At 56.7% G+C, this 19,530-nt stretch overlaps 3 protein-coding genes across 5 annotated transcripts; all 3 read right to left on the reverse strand.

The window, feature by feature from the left end:
- Positions 1-1,923: 1,923 nt before the first annotated feature.
- TUSC2 (tumor suppressor 2, mitochondrial calcium regulator) lies at positions 1,924-4,871 on the reverse strand. Its single transcript, XM_039837862.1, has 3 exons — positions 4,598-4,871; positions 3,357-3,477; positions 1,924-3,189 (listed from the first exon to the last, which is right to left on the reverse strand). Exons 1-3 carry the CDS (start codon positions 4,741-4,743, stop codon positions 3,124-3,126), a joined length of 333 nt encoding a protein of 110 aa, XP_039693796.1. The 5' UTR covers positions 4,744-4,871; the 3' UTR covers positions 1,924-3,123.
- On the reverse strand, positions 3,001-14,435 carry RASSF1 (Ras association domain family member 1). 2 transcript variants are annotated; one of them, XM_039837855.1, is made up of 8 exons: positions 14,028-14,435; positions 12,005-12,111; positions 8,011-8,115; positions 7,521-7,818; positions 7,289-7,404; positions 4,648-6,624; positions 3,357-3,477; positions 3,001-3,189 (listed from the first exon to the last, which is right to left on the reverse strand). In XM_039837855.1, exons 1-6 carry the CDS (start codon positions 14,275-14,277, stop codon positions 6,478-6,480), a joined length of 1,023 nt encoding a protein of 340 aa, XP_039693789.1. In that variant the 5' UTR covers positions 14,278-14,435; the 3' UTR covers positions 3,001-3,189; positions 3,357-3,477; positions 4,648-6,477. The 2 variants fall into 2 exon arrangements, with proteins under 2 accessions (XP_039693789.1, XP_039693788.1); XM_039837854.1 differs by lacking the exons at positions 3,001-3,189; positions 3,357-3,477; positions 12,005-12,111; positions 14,028-14,435 and adding an exon at positions 11,254-11,915 and having other exon boundaries at positions 5,685-6,624.
- Positions 14,436-14,587: 152 nt separating this feature from the next.
- On the reverse strand, positions 14,588-19,489 carry ZMYND10 (zinc finger MYND-type containing 10). 2 transcript variants are annotated; one of them, XM_039837839.1, is made up of 12 exons: positions 18,570-19,489; positions 18,200-18,308; positions 17,188-17,304; positions 17,009-17,062; positions 16,751-16,888; positions 16,580-16,668; positions 16,388-16,488; positions 15,875-16,047; positions 15,513-15,638; positions 15,316-15,437; positions 15,069-15,194; positions 14,588-14,980 (listed from the first exon to the last, which is right to left on the reverse strand). In XM_039837839.1, the coding sequence occupies exons 1-12, from the start codon at positions 18,659-18,661 to the stop codon at positions 14,905-14,907; spliced, it is 1,323 nt and encodes a 440-aa protein (XP_039693773.1). In that variant the 5' UTR covers positions 18,662-19,489; the 3' UTR covers positions 14,588-14,904. The 2 variants fall into 2 exon arrangements, with proteins under 2 accessions (XP_039693773.1, XP_039693774.1); XM_039837840.1 differs by lacking the exon at positions 17,188-17,304.
- Between the last annotated feature and the right edge of the window lie 41 nt (positions 19,490-19,530).

Below are 19,530 nucleotides of genomic sequence, written 5' to 3' on the forward strand. Positions count from 1 at the left end.
ACACGAAGGCTGTGGGAGCTGGCTCAGGTGCCAGCCTCTCCCATGCTGGCAGCTTTCTTAACATTGAAAGCTCTTTTCCCTTGAGGTTGAGGCCCATCCTCAAATGCAGTAGTGTGAGTGGAGGGGCCCCCAGTGGTGATGTTTTGGGGAGTCAAGCTACTGGGGAGATGATTGACTGATGATCCCCTTAAGCAGGTGATGAAGAAGGGAACCAGCCGGTGGGGGGCGGGGGTTAGGAGAAATTACAGGAGCTGAGTCAATTTTTTTCCCACTGAGAGTGGAAATATCCCAAGTGTAATCAAGTGGTTATGTTGATGTGTGTGACTCTGGGGGTGGGGCAGGGGCTGGGAGGGTTCTGTAGGGTACTCTACTTCCAGAGGACATTCCTGGGTGGATTTCACTGAGACTCCGTAGAGCTGGGGGCTCCTACAACATGAGTAAGGAAAGGGGTATGTTCCTGTGGGAGGGGGGTGCCCATAATGCAGCTGGCTCTGAGGCCATAACAGGGTCCCAGCAGACCCCTTCAGAGGTGCAGACAAACCTGTACATTCTCAAATCACTTGAGCCTACCCTGCCTTTCTTACTGTACTGTCCCACTGATGCCCAGGGCCACTCCCAACAGAGGCTGTGTAGGATTGGGGGCTTGGACATGAACCCTGGAGTCTGTCCCTGAGGACAAAGGAGTCCAGGACATTGCATGGGGTGTGTGTGTGTGTGTGTGTCCCTGTACCATTATGCTGGCTCCACAAGAGACACTGGCTTTGGAAGCTCCAAGGGTGGTGGCCCCTAGGGAAACAAAGGCCAGACCAGACTGTCCCAGGGCAGGGCCACTTCCTCAGGCAGCCAGCAGGAAGGAAGTGAGCACAGCCCAGTGGGAGGGAGTGGGGAAGCAGTGCTCTGACCCCCATTGTTTCCAGCTTTGGGGTCAGCTGGGGCAGGCCCAGCACAGGGAGTTCCCCCACACTGGGACAGTGGTGATGGGATACCATCTGGCATGGCAGAACCCTGGCCCCGGGGCAGTCAGTAGGCGGGACAGTGGAGGATGATGGGGCCTTATGTCTAGCATCTTATTGGGAAAATGGGCAGGTGCCCAAAGAACTGTAAATCCAGGCTGCATAGTGTGATCCTGCTCTGGACTTGACGGTTTAAGCCTCCAAAAGACTGGCAGCCCAATTCCCCAGACCCAGAAGCCTGTGGCCTCGAACTCCCTCCTCCCTAACTGGGAGTTGGGCTAATGGCCAAAGGCTGGGCCTGAACCAACCTTATAGCAGACCCTGAGATGTATAGGCCAAATGTCCACAGGGGGCCAGCTACAAGTGAGAAGGCAGGTGGGAGGGAACAGAGAAAGTATGGGGTGGTTGAGCTTTTCCTGCTGGAACAGAAGGCCCAAGCCGTCTCCTGGTGGTGTCTGCAGGAAGCCCTGGGAGAAGGCTGCTGGGTTTGGGCTGCAGAGCCTGGCAGTAGATCAAGGGCATGGTGGTACCCATCTGGCTGCTGTCCACCCAAGGCTGGGCCTTGGAGGTCCATAGGGCTTAAGCTACGACCTCATGTGGGGCAGCTGGCACTGCTGGGGGCAGGACAGATGTTCCTGACCTATCTGAGATCATACTCTCACCTCAAATTAAGAAGGTGGGGCCAACTACTAATGAAGCAGCCCAAGACTTTCCAGTCCTACGGGTCCCCACCTACTGAACACAATAGAGGAATGGCCCTCCATCCTGAGTGGCCCTGTGGTGAGATCTATGTGAATACACTGCCACCTGCTGGTCATGGCTGGGATAGCCACAGGCTGGGCTCAGGCTTACCCTGGGTCTTGCTGGCAATAGGAGGCCACCAGAGTCCTGGGCCCAGGCCTACCTACTGAGCCCAGGTGGGGAGGCAGCCCCACTGGGTGTTATAGCCCCAGAGGATGCCACTCTTGTATGCAGGGTCTACAAATAATTTTATTGAAACTGAACAAATAACACGACAGCCTTCCTAGATTGGGGGCCACCCTCCCCATACCATTTTCCACACTCTTGAAGCACAGTAAAGAATTTAAAAAAAGTCATTTCTATGTAGAAATCAGACTCTGCCCCAACAACATCATGGACTAGACTATTTACAAACTTTCACATTTTAAGTATTCCTTTTATGGTGGTTCTCTCCTTTCTGGCTCTGGTACATTCCCTTGACTGATCCTGCAGAGAGGGGCACACTGTAGGGGAAGGGGTGGCGGGGCTCCTCAGAGTTACTGGCACCAGTCCTAGGGTATTGTCCCTCACCACAGGGTGGCAGATGGTCTCCTCCCAGTGGGGGTGCGGGGCTGGTGCAAAGACAAGGGGGACTAGATGGAGTAAGTGGCTTAGGGGCAACTCCCCATAGGCACAGGCATCCATAGCCCTTCCTCATCCCATCCTCTACTCTCACAACTGGGGGGTGGGATGGGGGGAAGGATGACAAGGGACACAACTAGTTGCAGAGGGGAGGGATCAGCCCAGTCCTGGGTGGGGAGAAACCTCCCACACCAGTCCCCACTCCTATTAATAGCCAACAAACTGTCCATCCATCTGGGGGTGGGAACACATGGCAGGTAGGCAGGAAGAATCAGGCTTGCGTTGCCCCCAGCCTCTGTCCAACAGAGGAGGAATCGAGGTAGCAAACGGCTGAAATGCTCCAACAAAAGGGTGAAGGAAGTGAGGGAAAGGAAGTTCCTACTTGTGTACAGCTCCCACAGCCCAGGGGCTGGAAGAAGGCAGACCTTACTTGTAAAGTGCTGTAGCCCCTAGCAGGGCTGGGCCCTAGGCAAGCTTGGAAGAAAGCAGATCAGGCAAGGGCACAGGAACCAGGCATTCCCAATCATTGTATGCCCTGCCACACTCCTCGTTGGACTGCTGGGGAAGATGGGCTGGTAACACCACTATTAGCCCTCACCAGCCACCAGCCAGCCATCTCTTGTCTGCATACAAACCAGCACCTGACCGACAATGCAGGACTGCCCCGCTCACAGCTGAAGGAAGGTTCCAGGCCAAAGGAGTTTATTCAGGATGTGGCTTCAGCCTAGATTCCTCAAAGGAAGCCACACCTTGAACCTGGGGGTTTCTTCCTGAGGCAGGGGGTGCTTATGCCTGCCACCCCCTAGGCTCACACCTCATAGAGGATCACAGGGAAATCCACGTGGATGCGGGGGGGATCCAGCTTCACGATGCCCTGCCATGGAAACAGAGGCTAGTGAGGGCCATCTCAGTGCCCATATTCCAGGAAGCCTTCCTGTTCCTCCCAGTTCCTCCCCCAAGAGCTCCCACCATGACAGGAGACCCCACCTAGGTCTACCTCACACTCGACATAGGCTCTATGACCAGTGCCCAGCCCCTCACCTGAGGGATCAGGTTCTTATGTACCCGCCTCAGCTTGGCCCGCTTCTGCCCGTTCTTGGTGACGATTGTCTCCTCGTAGAATTCATGAGCCAGGTCCCCATCCTCATCATAGAACATGGAGCTGTGTAGAAAGAGAGGGGAACAGGCTGGGCTGGAGTCTCACATCTGGTCATGGCAAATGCCACAGACCACCAGGAAGTGTACCCACCCTCAAATGGGGAGAAACAACCTTGGTGGGAGAAAGAGAAGATAATATGTCTGCAGAATCTCTCGTTTAAGGTCTGGATTCTACTAGAAGTGAGGAGTGGGGTGGTGGCCAGTGCTACTCTGTCAGACCCCAAGAAGAGAGGCTATACCAGAGTACATTGTGCAGGCAGCCAAGACCAGTGTTCATCGCTAGTTTGTTCAGCAATAGCCATTCCAACATCAGGCCCCTACCTTCACCCACGATATCTAGTCAGCAGGATGGTGGCATGAGCATGTTGGTCTCATTCCAGAAGCCACTGCTGGCCCAGGGCCAAAGCCTGAGGTAGCCTGAGCTAGGAGGGAGCCTAAAGGAAAAAAGGCTGCATCCTCCTCATGCCCCCCAGGTAGCTAGTGCAGCCAAACTGCCACTGTTGGACTTCCCGAGGATCTACAGCCAAAACGCTAACATCACTTGAGTACCAGTCCCCAAGGGAACACCAGGGCCAGACCAATCTAGTGCTCTTGTCTGGACCCCTGGGGAATAGCGGGGGAGGTCCGAGCTCCAGATCTGGAGAACAACACATCTGGGTGAGGGCCTTTTCCCCTAGGTCACATCCCCAACACTGGGGCCCATTCCTGCTTTCCCAGCCCCTTTCCTCTCCATTGTAGGGAACAGAAACAGCCAAAACAAAGGGTCATTCTCTCAAAAGAGCTGGGGGAGAGGAAGGCTAGGAGGCTTCAACTTGCAGGCTGGGTTGGAAGGGATGAAAGGAAGAGGTCCTGAAGTCGCGGAGAGGCCCTCTTAGCTTTACCGTGCATAAAGCTGCCTGCCCAGGGACAAGCTACAGGCCCACTCTTCTCCCAGGGAGACCTTAAGAGTAGCCAGGACGCCAGGAACCAACTGTCCGGCTTTCCACATCCCTTACTCCAATGCGAGCCCGAAGTATAGGAGTGGTCCTAAGTCGGGTGCAAGGGATACGGCGGCGGAAGCTACCGACAACGCGGGGAGCCTAGCCGCTAGCCTGTCTTCCCACGGGAGGAACCCACGCCCTTACCCGCGGCGCGTGAATACGAAGGGGGGTACGACTCGGCCTCGCGGACGCACCAAAGCTTGCTCTGCGACCGCCGCCTCCGGACCGCCGCCCCCCGCCGCCGAGGCGAAGGGCCACAGGCCCCGAGCTTTGGAGCCGCTGGCGCCCATGTCAGGGCCGCCGGCTCATGGCGGACCCCGCGGCCGCTTCGCTCTCACAGGGCCGTCGGCGTCGCCATACCCTGCTTCGGCCTCCCCTCGCAGGTGCCGCCGCCGTCTTCCGCAGGCTCCGCTGTCTCCACGGAAACCTCATTTCCGCTTCCGTACGCTTCGCACGCTGCCCCTTTCGATTGGTTGCTTCTCTCGTCGGTCTGCAGAGCGGAACCAATAGCCGCCCTCAGACGCTAGGCATCCCAGCACGCACTGCGAGATGTCAGGTCCCGGCAGGCCACGCTCTCTCCAGCTGCGGCAGCTCCCACCCAGGAAAACAGTGGCTAGTCCTGCTGGCTTCTTTGGCGTGTCTCCGTATTCCGAAGGTCAGATCCAGCGGGACTGCCCAACCACCAGGGTTCCCCAAAACAGCATTTTGAGGCCTGATCCCAGGCCAGGCCACGCAGTGCGTATCTCGCCTCATTCTATTCTCACACCATTTTTGAGATCACTACTGTCAGATGTGGAGAAACCGAACGTAAGGAAAATTAAGGAATTGGCCAAATGTCATATAACTACATTCAAGTGTGAAAAACTTCCAATTCAGTGTTCCCAAAACCACCAGAAGATATGCTTCGTGATGGCAAGAATGGATAGCTGTACCTTTGGTGCCGTGAGCAGTGTCTGGTTCACAGTAGCTCAAGTATTTAGTGAAGCGCCTCCCACAGCTTGCGAGGTGTGTGGTTTCCCTAAGCATTAGCTGCAGCTGATATTCTTGCTCACACCAAGACCTGAGCCCCAGGGTGCTGATTGATGACTGAGTACATATCAGTACCGAACATCCTTCATAAATTGGTTCCATGGTGACCTTGAAAAGGTGTTCTGTGAGCCTGTCCATCACCCTTGGCAGCTACTGATATGAGGGGCAACAAGCTGAGGGCCCATAATGAAGAGTCCAAAAGTAGGAGATTCTTAAATTTTTATTCAGCCAAATCTTTTCAGGGCCCAGGTCTTGATGATGTCACCCCCCCACCCCTTTTCCTACAGGAGGCATTCAGCTGAGGCCACAAAATGTTACATACATTCACTCGCATCATCAAAAATACCTGAAGTAAAGACCCTGGCTTTGACTGGCAAACAAGGCACAGACCTGGGCCAGTGCTCACACTCACAGACCCCGGCCCAGGGACATCCTCCTTGGAAGAGGCACTGAGGCACTGTTGCTGCACTGTAAGCCAGCGCTCCCTGACCCCAGGGTGTGTGTGGAGCCAGAGGGTACTGTAAAGGAAAATCTAGACTCTTCCACGATGCTTGCCTTACCTTAAACACTCACCCTTGGCTCTGATAGGGCTATCCTGTGACCCCATCCAAGACCCAAAACATACAACCTTTCCCCATAGATGAGGATCTTCATCCTTACAAACACGACCCTATACTGTTTGTAGGGTCTCCAAGATTCTCGCATCTGAGATATGAATTAAGGAGACTTCTGTCTGCTCTAACCCTGCTGCAAGCCTGGAGCAGCTTCCCAGGGCAACCCTGGCCCACCAACCCAGTACGTGATGGGCAGAAGGGTGCAGAACCACGCTCTGCTACACCCACTGGTGGACACAGGGGACCAGCTCCTTCACTGTTCTTTGGGCTCATTTCCCCTCCATGCACACTCATTCCTCAGGCCACACGGGCCCTGTCACACTCACACAGCACGCCCTTGGCGCTGCCTACTCTCTTCCTTCCACCTAGGGGTACAAGAGGTCACCCCAGGGGGCAGGCGTGCAGGGCCTCCTGGATCTTCTGGCGGCAAAAGGAGTACTTCTGCAGGATCTGCCGGAGGTGTTCCTCTTCCTCCCGCTGCAGGATGCGGAGGAAGTTGTGTAGTTCAGGCATGCTGAAGGCATCCCACTGTAGCACGAAGGGGTGACACAAACTGTAGTAGGCATGGCCAGCAGACCCTCCCCAGAGAAGACCAGAGCATCATGGTCACACAGCTAAGACTGGGCTTTCTAATAATGTCAGGTTCTTGCTGGAATGGTCTGTCCTAGGATTCCCACCCAGTCCATATAGAAGATGGGTCTTACAAAGTAGGGCAGTCACCTCGTGAACAGGCAGCCAAACCGCACGTTCCCAGCTACTTGTGGACAGGTCATTCCCACACTCTGAGTCTAATCTCACTCCATAGACCCAATACCTGAAAGCCAGATGGCTTCCAGGTAAAAAGTCCTAATGTCTGACTGGGAGCCTCCATGACCATCTGGGTTCATCCATGTGGCTTTGATCTGGCCTGGATCACCATACCTTCAGATGGACTCCTGTATCTCCTGAGAACTTTCCACAATGGGACAGAGCAGAGTGCCAACATAGTTCTTCCTGGCTTTTTGGGACAAGCCCTAGACCTTGGCATGAGTGGCCAGGAAGCCTTCGCTTTAGCCACAAAGTTCACACGCTCCTGGAGAGGCTTTGCAGGGCTTGTCCTCCAGCCCTATTCTTCCTCCAAGCCTTACTGTAGCTGTAACTCACCAGCCCTGCCCAGTGACAACCAAGAAACGAAGAAGAGCTGTGTACTCACGTTCACCTCCCCAGAGTCATTCTCTTTCAGGACAAAGCTTAGGGCTTTCTCACTAGGCCCTGCAAGGAGCCGAAGCCGCAGGGGCTGCTCATCATCTGACAGCTTCCGGAGGTACACTGAAGGCCAGGCAGGGAGAAGGGAGTGTTTGGTTAGGGTCAGGCCCAGCCCCCTTGCATACGCAGCTGCACGCATATGTATCCTCACACATGGTGGGGTCGGGTAGGAAGCCCACCTTGGCCATGGCGCTCAGCTCGCTCAAAAAGCGCAAACTTGCGGGGGTCATCCACCACCAAGAACTTGCGCAGCAGGGCCTCGATGACCTCTCTTGCCCGTGTGCGTGACAACACATGAAGGTGCTTGACAGCATCCTTGGGCAGGTAGAAGGAGGTGCGGCGCCTCACAGCTGGACCCCGCGCTGGGCCCCGTCGGGCATCCTGCAACGTGGGTGCCTTCTTGCTGGAGGGCACCGAGACAGGGCGCACCAACTTCAGCTGAACCTTAATGAAGCCTGTGTAGGAGCCGTCTTTGTTCTGAAGAGAAACCGAACCATGACTAGGTTCCAGGTGAGATGGAACAGAACTGGGCACCAGCAGTCCACTAGGACTTGAATAAGTCACTGCTTGGGTCCACCCAAGAATACCTCAGCTGCGACCCTTTGGGCATCAGGCACACAGCTGGATTCCCGCCTCACCCCACATCCCCTTCCCAGGCAGTCAACTCACCAGGCTCATGAAGAGGTTGCTGTTGATTTGGCCATTGTACTCCTTGACCTTCTGCTCAATCTCAGCCTGAGAAAGGTCAGGTATGTCCCACTCCACAGGTTCATCCTGAAAGATGGGTCAGCACGGACACAGGGCCCTTAAGAAACCTATCCCACTTCAATGCATGACACAGGCAGAGAGCTGAGCCCAGGTGGGCCACTCCAAAAAAATGACTTCTGGGGCAGCCTTTGGAAACTGACAACAAAGCTCAAGATCTGATGAGAAGGATCCATCACTGGTTCTGCACACTACGGATGGAGACAGCAAAGGCAGAATCATTTGGCTTCTCTCTAGGTGGGGCCCTACAGATGCCTTAAAACCTAGGCAACTAAAGGCACGAGGCCAGAGGCCAGAAAACGATAGGGGATGCTGAGGAGGGACTCTTGGTTTACAGTAAAACTACCTCTCAATTACACAGCCTAATGTCAGGGTGGGGTCAGGATATGTTCTGGAGAAGGCAGCCCACTCTGCCATTCTGCCCTGGCAAAGGGCCATGGACCCACTGCAGAGTGAGAGGTGTGAGGACTGGTGCACACCGGGAGCCCAGCTATCTGTGGGCAGGAGAGGAAGGGCAACCTCTACAACGGTCCTGGTGGAGGGCTTGGGGCCAGCCCTGCATGTCTCAGACATAGTAAGTAAACCACTGTGGCATGCCATTTGATCCTGACCCAAGCTGCACAAAAGGTAGCTTCAGGCCAGGTTCCAATCTGCCAGAGGTGCACAGGCAGTCTCTTGGAGAGCCTGTCCCACAAGCGCCAAGCAGGTAGGCTTCTGCACCTCCTCCCCATTGTCTGGATGTTCATAGCAAAGATTTTAGCTCCACCACTCAGTCTCTCCCCTGCCCCTCCAGGAACTGGGTTCTTGTCAGAAGGGTGGAGCATGCACTAGGGCAGCCAGGGCTCTCAATTAACTTTCTTTCACCAGCCTTACTTCCTGTTGACGTCAGATAGGCCCTAGTTGGAATGGAAGTGTCACAGACACAGCTGAGATCAGTGTGAGGACCAATGCCTTGTCCCAAGTCCAAAGGGAGTTCCCATCAGAAGGTTTCCTGTATTATAACCTCGTGACCAGCTCTGAGCCCAGGACAGCCAAGCTTCTCCTCGACTGTTGCTCTGGAGCTCCCATCTGAAACCATCTGATGGGGACAAACAGGGAAGACAGATAAGGACATAGGGTGAAGTCCACAGCCTTTTAGCAGTATGCTCTTCACCTAGAACGCACTGCTATTCAGCAGCCAGCAAGTACATGGGGCTGAAGACTAAGGCTGGGGCACCACAGGAAAAAGGTATTGGGGGAGGAGTGGGAACTGAAGCCTATTTGCTTCCCCAAATTTCCAAAGGCCTCTTGGATGGAGAAGAGCACTGAGAAGTGAAAACTCTAGCAAAACCTTGGTGGGAACAGTGGGAAACCCCATAAGGCTAGTAAGAACAGATGGTGTGGGCTCTGGAACATGTGGGTTCTAGGGAGGAAAATGGGGGCTGGACCCTGAGAATAAAGGGTGGATATGTTTGTTCAGGACCAAGGAGAGAGCTTGGGACAGGAAGGAGCGTCCCAGTGAAAAGTGCCAGGATGGGAGGGATGATGCTAGGGGCAAAAGGAAAGCTGAACAGATTCTAGGGCCAGAGCAAGAAGAATGAGAATTCTGTTTACAGAACAGGGTGGGCACCTGGATGGCACCAACTTATTCCCCTTCCATGTGATGGCTCTGAGCTCCAGCCTGGGAATGAGAAAACTTGCTGCTTCTCCCTTTCCCAAGTAATCCAGGGGCCCTGGACTGGGATGCAGTGACCTCAGTTCCAGCCCCATTCCTTCACCAGGTGAACCTCCCTCGGCATCTTTATTCATAAAACAAGAGACCTAGACGGGAGGTCTGCACTGTCCTGTCAGGACTCTAGAGGAGGAAGGGTTTCTTTTTCCATTTCCAAAGCTGACTGTGGAGGAGGATTCCAACAACCATCCCAGAGGGATGCACAGCAGGACCGTGGACTTTCCTGTCTCCTGCACGGTAGCAATTCACTCTCCACTCTGCCACTGTCCATAGTGACTGATGGTTTTATTTTATTTACGACTTGGGACTCCACAGCCTCCTTTTCAATCGATTAGTGTCTTGTTTTCTCACCTTTCGATAATGGAAAACGGCTCAGGCCTGAGTGGCATAGAGACAGGCTAGGGATCCAAACTCAAACCTTGCATCCAAGCTCTGGGCTGGACTTTGAGGTATAAACTTTTCATCTAAAACTCCCTCTTCTTGGTTCATGTGAGGAATTCTGTCCCATTGCTGCCGGATATACTATGCTTCGTAGTCCCCGGCTCTCCTTCCTAATGCTCTGGCCAGGGTGTTCCCCTGAAGTGTACCAGCTCCAGAAGTTAGTTATCTGAGCTTGGTGGTCACACTCATGGCACACAGCACAGACGTCTCTGCTAATGGGGACATCTAGGAGACTCCAAGAGACACAGCTTCTCCTTACAGTCCTGGATTAGTAACTCCTAACTCTCTTGACCCCCTCGGCAGGCATTTTGCAATCGAGCCTTCCCAATCTCTTGTGGATAAAGAGCTTCTAGACGTTTACGGTCCAAAACAAGGCCTCCTTCCCATCCATTCCCAAATCTCCTTTCTCCAGATCCACTCCAATTTTATTATATGTGCTGCTGAAGCGAGCACTCCAGGTCCACTCCGGAATGGAGATCAGAATTCGCCACATTCCAGCAGCTGGTGACAAGCCAGGACCGGCAAGAAGTGGGGACTCGGCTGGCTCCATCCAGGAGTGCGTAAGGAGGGGTGTGGACCTTCCTTCGCTTCCCTCCTAAAAAACTTCTCAATTCCCGGCGAGGACTCCTCCCCCTCCACTTCCTTCTCCTGGTCTCCCAGAGCGGGTGGGAGCGCCCAAACGCGGAAATCGAGGTGCTAGTCCAGACTGCGCAGTCAGCTTTAGTCATAGGTGGATAATGCCTGTCCCTGGTCTACCTCAAGCCACGTAGCCGCTTCCCCTGGTTCAACCGGTGCGTGACGGAGAGAGCAACGCCTCGGCACCCAGTACTGACGCGCTTAGAGACAGACCGACACATGGTTCCACGGGCTGGCCCGGGATCCATGCTGACCGGAGCGTGGGGCTGCCCACAAACTCTCCATACAGGAACTTACCGGGGAGGGGCGGGGTCCCAGCAACCGCCCCCAATCCACCGCCCCCAACTCCCGGTCCCCACCTGGTCCCTGCGCGGCCGGCGCACTAGCGAAGTACGCGCCGTAAAGTACTGCTCGAGCTCCGAGTCCGAGTCCTCCTGGCTGCAGTAACCACTGCTTGTCGTGCTGCTCCAGGTCATCTCGAAGGAGGGCGTCCCCGCGTCTACCTCACCCATCGCCGCGCCCGCTCGCCCGCCAGCCAGCAGCCGGACCTCGGTGCGCCGGTAGTCTCCAACCACCGCCCCAGACGCGCGTGCGCCTGCGCGTGCGCACTTGCCAGAGTGCGCGTGCGCCAAAACCCGTGTCACTGCTGCAACCGTTAGCACTGAAATGTAGCCAGCAGGCTCTAGCTCTGGTCTCATTGGGGGAGGAACTTTGAGGGGCGGGGCCACACGCGCCTCGCCTTTGGGAATGATCTCATCGCCCAGGCAGCTCAGCTCCGCTCCGCCCGCAGGCCCCGCCTCCCTTGGGAACAAGTCGGAGGGTGTGCGCATGTGCACCAGCGTGGCCGCAGGACCGGAAGAGAATGTTGGACCGTGTGGACATGGCGTGGGCGCCGACCCAGGACGATGGGGGCAGTCCGCGCGGAGGCAGCACCCCCGGCACCCGTTCGAGCCCGCGCGCAGAGTTAGTCACTCTGCCGCGGGGAAATCCGCTGTTAGAACGCTCATTGCGCTTCACGCCGAGCGGATCTAGGCATTGCCTGCGATGTGGCGCGCTCGTGTGCGCGTCTCTGCCTCACTCTTACCCCCCAAACCCCGGCCCCGCGCTCACCACGTTTGTGTCCCGCTCCAGCGCCGGTTCCCAGCCCAGGTCCCGGGGCCCGCAGCAGTCCAGGCAGACGAGTGCGCGGCAGCGGTAGTGGCACGTGAATTTGCAATCTGCAGAGAGGCCTGGCTATGAGGCGGAGGAGCCCCAGCTCCAGCTCGGGGAAGCGTCCCAGGGACGGAAGAGAAGCCCGGGGGTGAAGGACGTTGCCCGCCGGGCTCTGCATGATCGGCCTTATTTCCGGCCCCCTTACCGCCCACCGCTACACAAAGTCTAATGTTCGTCCCCCGCGTCTGGAAACTGGAGGGAAGGCCTCAGGCGGCTAGGGATCCTGGCCTACTCAGCAGTTGGAGCTATATCGCCTCTCGCAGAACTTCCCCCTTCCGCATTGTCTGCCCCCTCCCTCCACCCTTGAAGGGGAAAAAAACATTTTAATCAATGTCCCCCTCTAGTTATGTCTCAACTCTCCTCATACCAAAACTTATCAACACTGGTCTACATGCACTCAATTTCTTGCCTTCACTCTCTTCTAGCAGATTCAGTCGGGCTTGCCTCTCCCTCCAGGAAACTGCCCTGGTCCAGGTCCTCAGCAACCTGCGCAATGCCAAATCCGGCGGCCCCTTCTCCATCCTCACCGCCTCAGCAACGTTTTATGCTGCTCCCCTTGGTTCCCACGGGCCCCCACGACCCCGGTTTTCCCTCCTACCTCCTGGCAGCTCCTGCTCAGCCCCTTCGATTCTGTCTTCACTCCCAAATATAATGGCGGAGTGTCACAGAGGCTCAGTCTTATTCACTGCCCTGCTCCGTGTACACTCACCTACCCCCGATCTAAGGCTTCCATCACTGACCTCCCTCTTCAGATCAAATCCTGTATGTATCTTCTCGATGTCTAATAGACATTTCAACCCAACATGGCCAAAATTTAACTCATTTTTTTCCATCTCACCCAATCCTCACCAGAGTTCCTCATCTCAGCAAAAATTACCACTATTCTCCCAGTTGTTTGAGGCCAAAAAAACACAAAAACAAAAAACACATCCTTTATACCTTCCTTGTTTCTGCCTCTGACACACACCCAAATTATCCTGTTTTTCATCTCTTTAGCCACTTTATTTCTGGGGAACACTGCGATGTCCTAGCCGTTGTTCATACTTTGTATTCTGTCACATCTCCAGAGTCTCCTCCCAGCTGGATTCAGGAGACTCGTGTACTGGATGAGAGGGTCTCCACACACATACAGACAGGCCTGGGACACCTTCCCCAAGTTCTTAAATGGGCCAGAGCAATGATTCTCAACCCAGGCTGCACATTAGGAGAATGTTTTTAAAAATCGCTGATACACTCCTAGTTTCTGATTCAACAGGTCTGAGATACGGGCCAGGCATAGGGGTTTGGAGGGCTGTAAAAGCATCCCAAGTGATTTTAGCTGGTCTGTAGCCAAGTGGGAGAGCATCCTCTGCTTGCCGTTGATTCCCAGGAAGGCAGAAGGACCGCTGGCATGTGGGCAGCTGTGTTTTCATGTTTTAGCACCTGATTGACTGGGTCTGTGATATTTGCTACATAAAGACTCAATAAAATTTCTGCTTGCAGGGCGACCACCCAAGGTTCTAACTTTTTCCAGGCCCCCTCCCATTAGTGGGTAAATTCCCATCCTAGGGATTCTGGAAGGGGACATGGTGAGTGAACCTTTGGGAAGGGGCAGGCCTGGGAATATGGACTCAGAGACTGGTAGGCACAAAGCCTTTCTCAGAAAGAGCCAAGGCACTTTAAACATAAGAAACTTGAATCAGCACCTTGTTATCCACAGGCAACTAACTGCCTCTGCCCAGCTGTGTCCCAGACGCAGGTGGGGCGCAGCAAGGATGTAAAACATATGCCCGCAATCTCTCCCACGATGGGACAAAGGTATAGGACTTGGTCCTCAGGGGCCTTCCCCGCCGGCCCTCTTCATCGCAACTTGACCCGCAGCGACAGTGCTGCCCCTTGACCACCCGTTTCGCTCTGACCAGCGCGTGGGGCCGCTACTCACGCGCGCACTGCAGACCCTTGCGCACGACGCCCCAGATGAAGTCGCCGCAGAGGTCGCACCACGTGTGCGTCGTCGGCCCCGCAGGCTGGAAGCGGTGGCCGCGGCCCGGGACCGGCTGCCTTGCGGGGTGGCGTGCTGTGCCCGGCGCGATGCGCAGCGCGTTAGCACGCTCCAGTCGGGTGCGACCCGGGCCGGCGCGCCGCACAGGTGCCAGTTCACGCAGCTCAATGAGCTCAGGTTCAGCGGACATGGCCCGGTCGGACCCAGGCTCCGGCCGGCTCTGAGCTCGAGCCAGAGCGGGGCGGGAGGGACCGCGGGGCGGGCCCCAATGCGGCGCCGCCCTGGAGATCCAGGCAGAGCGGCGGGAGAGCGCCTAGGAGAGCGGCGCAATGGAAACCTGGGCGCCCAGGCTGTGTCAGCCCGCGGGCGGAGTGGGGCAGCGGGGGCGGCGGCGGGGGACTCTTGCGGAGTCCCCGCCCTTCTTTCCTTCCCTTCCTTTATCCCGCGAGCAACTCCCCTCCCCCTAACGACGAACGCAAAGGGTCACGCGGAGACAGGCGTGTTCTGGAGACCAGCTTTACTGTGCAAGAGGAAGAGGGTCCCCACATCCGGCCGTCACCCTCGTCACCCTCGCCCTTGCCGTTGACTCCTGCCCCAACTGAGGCAGCCAGCGCCCTAAGCCCATCCACAGGGTGGGGCAGGAAGCGAGAGCGCTTTGCCGGCGGAGATGGGGCAGCAGCTCCACCCGTCTGCTAAGCTCACCATCTGGGTGGGTGGCTGCGGCTCTTGCAGAGGCCAGGCTGAGATCTTGAGGTTCAGGGGCACACTCTGACTGGGTTGTATGGCATGGGTAATCAGCCCTCAGGCGCGGCCGCTTTCACTTTGCTCTGTCACCCTGGGCTGCCAGGACGCAAGTCTTTCCATGCTTCACCCAGTGCTTGACTTGGCACTCCCTGCAGGCAAGTGGGCGGGTGAGGATAAAGTGCTTGTGGGGGGTGTGGGAGTGATGCTTAAGGACCCAAGGTCCTAGGATACCCTCACCTGCAGCAATACCACTCATTCTGGCATCGTGAGCAGCGCTTGGAGGCCTCTGCGCTGCAGTGGGCACAGCGGGGCCGCTCTGGAGCCACTGCCTCTAGCACATCTAGCTTGTAGGTCTCAGCCCACCTGGGAAAAGGGGTCAGGAAGGCCTGGCTGGGCTTGGTTGGAGGGAGCATGGGAGCACCCCTACCCACATCCATGCCTTCTGCATCCCTTCCACCCTGTGTGCCAGCTCGGCAGACCTCACCTTCGTGCCTGCAGCCGCAGGTCCTGCTCCGAGGGGCTGAATACATGCTGCAGCTGATGCTTGGCAATCGCCTGCCACTTGCCTCTGTTCTCTCGCTCGAGCCGTTCCCAGATTTCTGGGATCTGGGGGAGAGAAGTGGAGAGTGACAGGGAGGAGCTGGCAAAGTGGTCCTGAGCAAATAACTTCCCAGTGCCTACCTGTTCCAACACCAGGTCCTTCTTAGGGGGGTGGGGTTCGGTCAGGGCCAGGCGGGCCAGGAAACCCTGTAGGTCTGCCAGGTTGGGCAGCTGGTCGAGCAGTGTGTCTGTGAGGAAGGCTCGAAGCTGCAAGAGTGTCCAGGAGAGGCCATTGTGAAGTGGTACTGATCAGAAGGTCAAGGAACGGAGAGGGACTGGGCTGGATTGAGGGTTCCTGCGGGGCCCGTGTCCCACTAGCTGCCACATTACCTGAGGCCTGAGGTCTGGAAACAGGCCTGAGGCAGAGGTAGGACAAAGATAAGCAGCAGTGGTGAGGTGGGGCAGAGCTGGGGCTGTGGGGACGGTGTGGGAGGAGTTCCCACCTTGAGTAGCTGTCCTTTGGCAAAGCTTGTGAGGCAGTAGCGGGCCCGGGCCTCAGGGCTCAGCAGCAGGTTGTATAGGGCGATCCACACCTGTCCGTCCAACTTGCTCAGCTTTTGCTGCTCTGAGGGGGCCACTGTCTGCCAACGGCCACCCTCAAATTGCTGCAGCTTGCCTGGGGAGAGGAACCAGCATACCATTGCTTCCTGGGGGCAGACATTGCATGCTCTTTGAGTGGCCATGTGGGCTGGGGAACTGATCATTGCCTGGGCACAGGACTTGCCCAGACTCTGGTAGCGCTCGCTCCAGGGCATAGTGAGTCCTCTAGTGAGCACATGGGCCTTGCTTGCTGCAGAGCCCAGGTCTGGCCCACTCTGGGTGAGGTATCCTGGTGTCCGATGTGGGCTAGGGGGCAGAGTTTATCTGCTGGTGTGCAAGTTACCGACCGTCACTCATCCTGGAGGATGTCCTGGAAGCAGAGAGCTGGGGCTTAGGCAGGTGGAGAAGGGCCTTACCTCCTTCCCGCCGGCTCCAGGGACTGTGCTCCAGCAGTTCCACCAGGAGGCAGGGCAGGTTGTGGGTGCTGAGCATGCGGCTCAGGGTGCTCAGGGAAAGGCTAGGGACAGGGGTGGAGACGGGTGAGCAGAAGCAACAGGCCCAGGCTCTCAGCCCTCCCCTTCAGGTCTCAGGCTGGCAGGATGGCCCACCTGTCCACGCAGTCTGTGATGTAGCGCAGCACTGAGAGTGCCTTCAGCGCGATCTCAAATTCCATCAGCTCTGCCTGCTTCTGCAGCTCCTGGGGGGCACATGGTGCTCAGGCCTGGGGGGCGTGGCTTCTTGGGTCTAGCCCTTGCCAGCCCCAGGGAACCTCAGCCTACCTTCATGGGGGTGCTGTACTGCAACTCCTCCTCCTCGGGGGAACCACTGTGGCCACTGCGGGCCACCAATATTGTCAGTTTGCGGTGGCAGTAGTCCACCAGGTCCAAGACCGTGTCCTCTGCTGACTCACACACCTCCTGGGGGCAGGCAGAAGGGAAGCATTCTGTCTCTGATGCACCCCACCCCAAAGCATAACCCCCCTTTGTCACCAGGGCCCGGCCCGGGGCAGTAGCCACTGGGCAGGACTGACGCCTCACCTTGTGGAAGAACACTGTCTCTAGGAGGTTGATGATGGAGGCCTCGTGGTGTACCTAGCACATAAAGCAGAGAACAGGGTCCAGGGATGCTGATGGAGGGATAGGGACTACCAGCTATCCTCTCTAGTCCAAGGCCCTCTGAAAGAGTGGGCAGGGTGTGGTCCAGGGGCCCAGCTCACCACCATATATATAGGAAAAGTGTTCTGGGGCTTGAAGTCCTCTAGCCTGCACAGCACAGGGAACACCTTCTGCTTCCACATCTCCACTGCGATCAGCTCCTCCACCAGCGTTGGGATCTTTGAGGGGAGGGGACAGGATAGGAGGGATGACGTGGGCTTACCTTGGCCTGGCAACTCTCCTATCCCTGGCTCAGCATAGCCCAGCTCTCCTCAAACTCTCCTGGGCCCCTAGACTCTCCTACACCCCATGAGTATCTTCCTGACCTCTCTCCTGCACCCTGACCTTCATTTCCAGCTGTCCTCAACATCTATGTGGGGACATCTCCCACGATTCCTGAGACTGGCCCTTGCCTTGTCTCCAGGCTGCCTTGCTCCCCCTCAGGCTAGCTCTCCTGCTTATGCCCTCCCTCTTGTCCCTGTCCTCTGGCCTTCCAAGGCTCTTGTATGCCTTATCCTCACCCTTACCCAGGCTCTTCACAGTGCCCTCTTCTTACTGCATCCCCCAGAAGGGGGCTCTACCTTTTCCTTGATGAGAAACCCCCATGTCAAGTGATATCTCAGGTCATCTGTTGGTGCCACCTCCTGGCTCATGTTCCAACTAAGCCAATCCCTGGTTTCTAACTCCTCTCTCTCTCTCTCTCTCTCTTTCTCTCTCTCTCTCTCTCGGTAGGAAGGCTGCCTCCTTCCATGCCAAAGCCCCACCCCCACTTCAGTGGGGGGCCCCCTCCAGCCTGACAGTCTATTCAGGAACTTGGGCCCTCACCTATAGCTCAGGTTGTTCTATGATCCATGACTATCGCCCTAGTCAACCCACGATCTGCACCTGGCCTGGCATGCCACGGTCATATCCAACAGGGATACAAAAGCAAATGTGTAACATACTCCTCCTTTGGGGAGGACAGGTATACCAGCTGGAGGGAAGAGCAGGCACCCAGGGTGCTCTTGAAGGGTAGAGTGGTGGGGTGGGGTGTTGGCGTGAAGGCAAGAACCCTGCTTGTGACTCCCAGCATACCTTTCTATGGGTTACCAGCAGCTCCTGGATGGGCTCCCCCTGGCTGGCTGTGGCATCAAGGATGGCCTGCATGTTCAGTTTCTCCAGGTTCTCATGCTGCTGGTTCCACCTGCCCCAGAGGGTGTGTGTGTGCATTTGGGTACACATGGGTGCAGTAGGAGTGGGGTGGGGGCTGGGTCCCATTGAGGCTTAACCTGATCCTGAGGGGCCAGAGGTGGCTCAAGATCACATACTCCTATCTCGGAGAGTTTTACCTCCTCACCTGCGGGCCCCTCCACACTGGGCAACTCCTCCTTCCAATGTCAGGACTCCCCCCACTCAAAGACTCTGACCCCATGACTCCGCCTGCCCCTTGATCCAGCTGCCTCACCTTCCAGAGCCCATCTCGCGCAGCGAGAAGCTGCACAGTTCCCGCACCAGCACTTCAGTTTCCCCGGGCAGCAGCAGCTCCAGATCGCCCATGTCGGGGCCGGGGACAGAGAGCGAGAAGGCGGGGTTCGGTTGACTCCCGGCAGCAGCGGGCACCGAGACGGGGGTGCCGGCACACTGGAGCACAACGGTGTCCGGCACGTCCGTTGTGCAGCGGTTGAGATGCGTGTTCTCGCCGCCATGGAAACGGCTAGCTCGGCGCCTGCGCAGTGCTCCTCCCCGCGGCCCGCTCAGGGGTTGCACCGCCAGGTGGGCCTCGCCTGCAGGGCTGCGGGCAGCAGCTCTATTCGGATTCCCGGAATTTTCTCCCTCGCAACCGGCTGCGGCTTACAGGTCTCCCGAGTGCCAACTCCCGTGGCCTAGGGTTTTTTCTCGGACGGACGTCAAGTCGCCCCGCCCCCACCAGCTCTTCCAGCAGTTCCTCTATCCCGGCCCCCCGCCTGGGGCTTGGCTTCCTCCTTCCAGTATTTCTCGCACTCAGCTCCACCTGTTGGCAGGACCCCTCAAATACTGCGCAGGGCCCACAACTTCTCTGCATCCTAGTCCAGGCTGCCATCACCTCGCGTGAGGTCAGTACTGAGCCCTTTTACTGGACTCATTTCCACTCCTGATCCTCCGGAGCAGCTGGAGTCCTTTAAAAGTGTACACGAGACATTACTCCCTCGCATGAGGGTGACTATGGCTGCCTGTGGCCCTCAAAATACTATCTCACCAGCAGCCCTGCAGTATCAGGCTTTTGCTCCTTCTCCTACCTCGGGACTTTGTTCCTTGCCCCTCTCCCCCTTGCCTCTGATGTTCCAGCCCCCATGGGCCTCCCTTGGATTCCTCAAACATCCCAAAGTGGTTTTTGCTTTGGGGCTTCTGCACCTGTTCCCTCTGCCTGGAATACTCTTCCTCCTTCA

This window comes from Pteropus medius, unplaced genomic scaffold (genome assembly GCF_902729225.1).
Source record: "Pteropus medius unplaced genomic scaffold, Ma_sr-lr_union100, whole genome shotgun sequence".
Lineage (NCBI taxonomy): Eukaryota > Metazoa > Chordata > Mammalia > Chiroptera > Pteropodidae > Pteropus > Pteropus medius.

Bases quoted from the DNA above. Each gene is read 5' to 3' on its own strand.
- TUSC2 (XM_039837862.1), bottom strand. From the start codon at position 4,743: ATGGGCGCCAGCGGCTCCAAAGCTCGGGGCCTGTGGCCCTTCGCCTCG. The intron at 3,478-4,597 runs GTAAGGGCGTGG...CTTTCTACACAG, and splicing joins TTCGTATTCACGCGCCGCGG to CTCCATGTTCTATGATGAGG. The intron at 3,190-3,356 runs GTGAGGGGCTGG...TTTCCATGGCAG, and splicing joins ATAAGAACCTGATCCCTCAG to GGCATCGTGAAGCTGGATCC.
- RASSF1 (XM_039837854.1), bottom strand. From the start codon at position 11,724: ATGCGCACACCCTCCGACTTGTTCCCAAGGGAGGCGGGGCCTGCGGGC. The intron at 8,116-11,253 runs GTGGGGACCGGG...CCCATCTTTCAG, and splicing joins GCCGGCCGCGCAGGGACCAG to GATGAACCTGTGGAGTGGGA. The intron at 7,819-8,010 runs GTGAGTTGACTG...GTTTCTCTTCAG, and splicing joins GCAACCTCTTCATGAGCCTG to AACAAAGACGGCTCCTACAC.
- ZMYND10 (XM_039837839.1), bottom strand. From the start codon at position 18,661: ATGGGCGATCTGGAGCTGCTGCTGCCCGGGGAAACTGAAGTGCTGGTG. The intron at 16,889-17,008 runs GTGAGGCGTCAG...GCCTGCCCCCAG, and splicing joins AGACAGTGTTCTTCCACAAG to GAGGTGTGTGAGTCAGCAGA. The intron at 16,048-16,387 runs GTAAGGCCCTTC...TCCTCTCCCCAG, and splicing joins CTGGAGCCGGCGGGAAGGAG to GCAAGCTGCAGCAATTTGAG.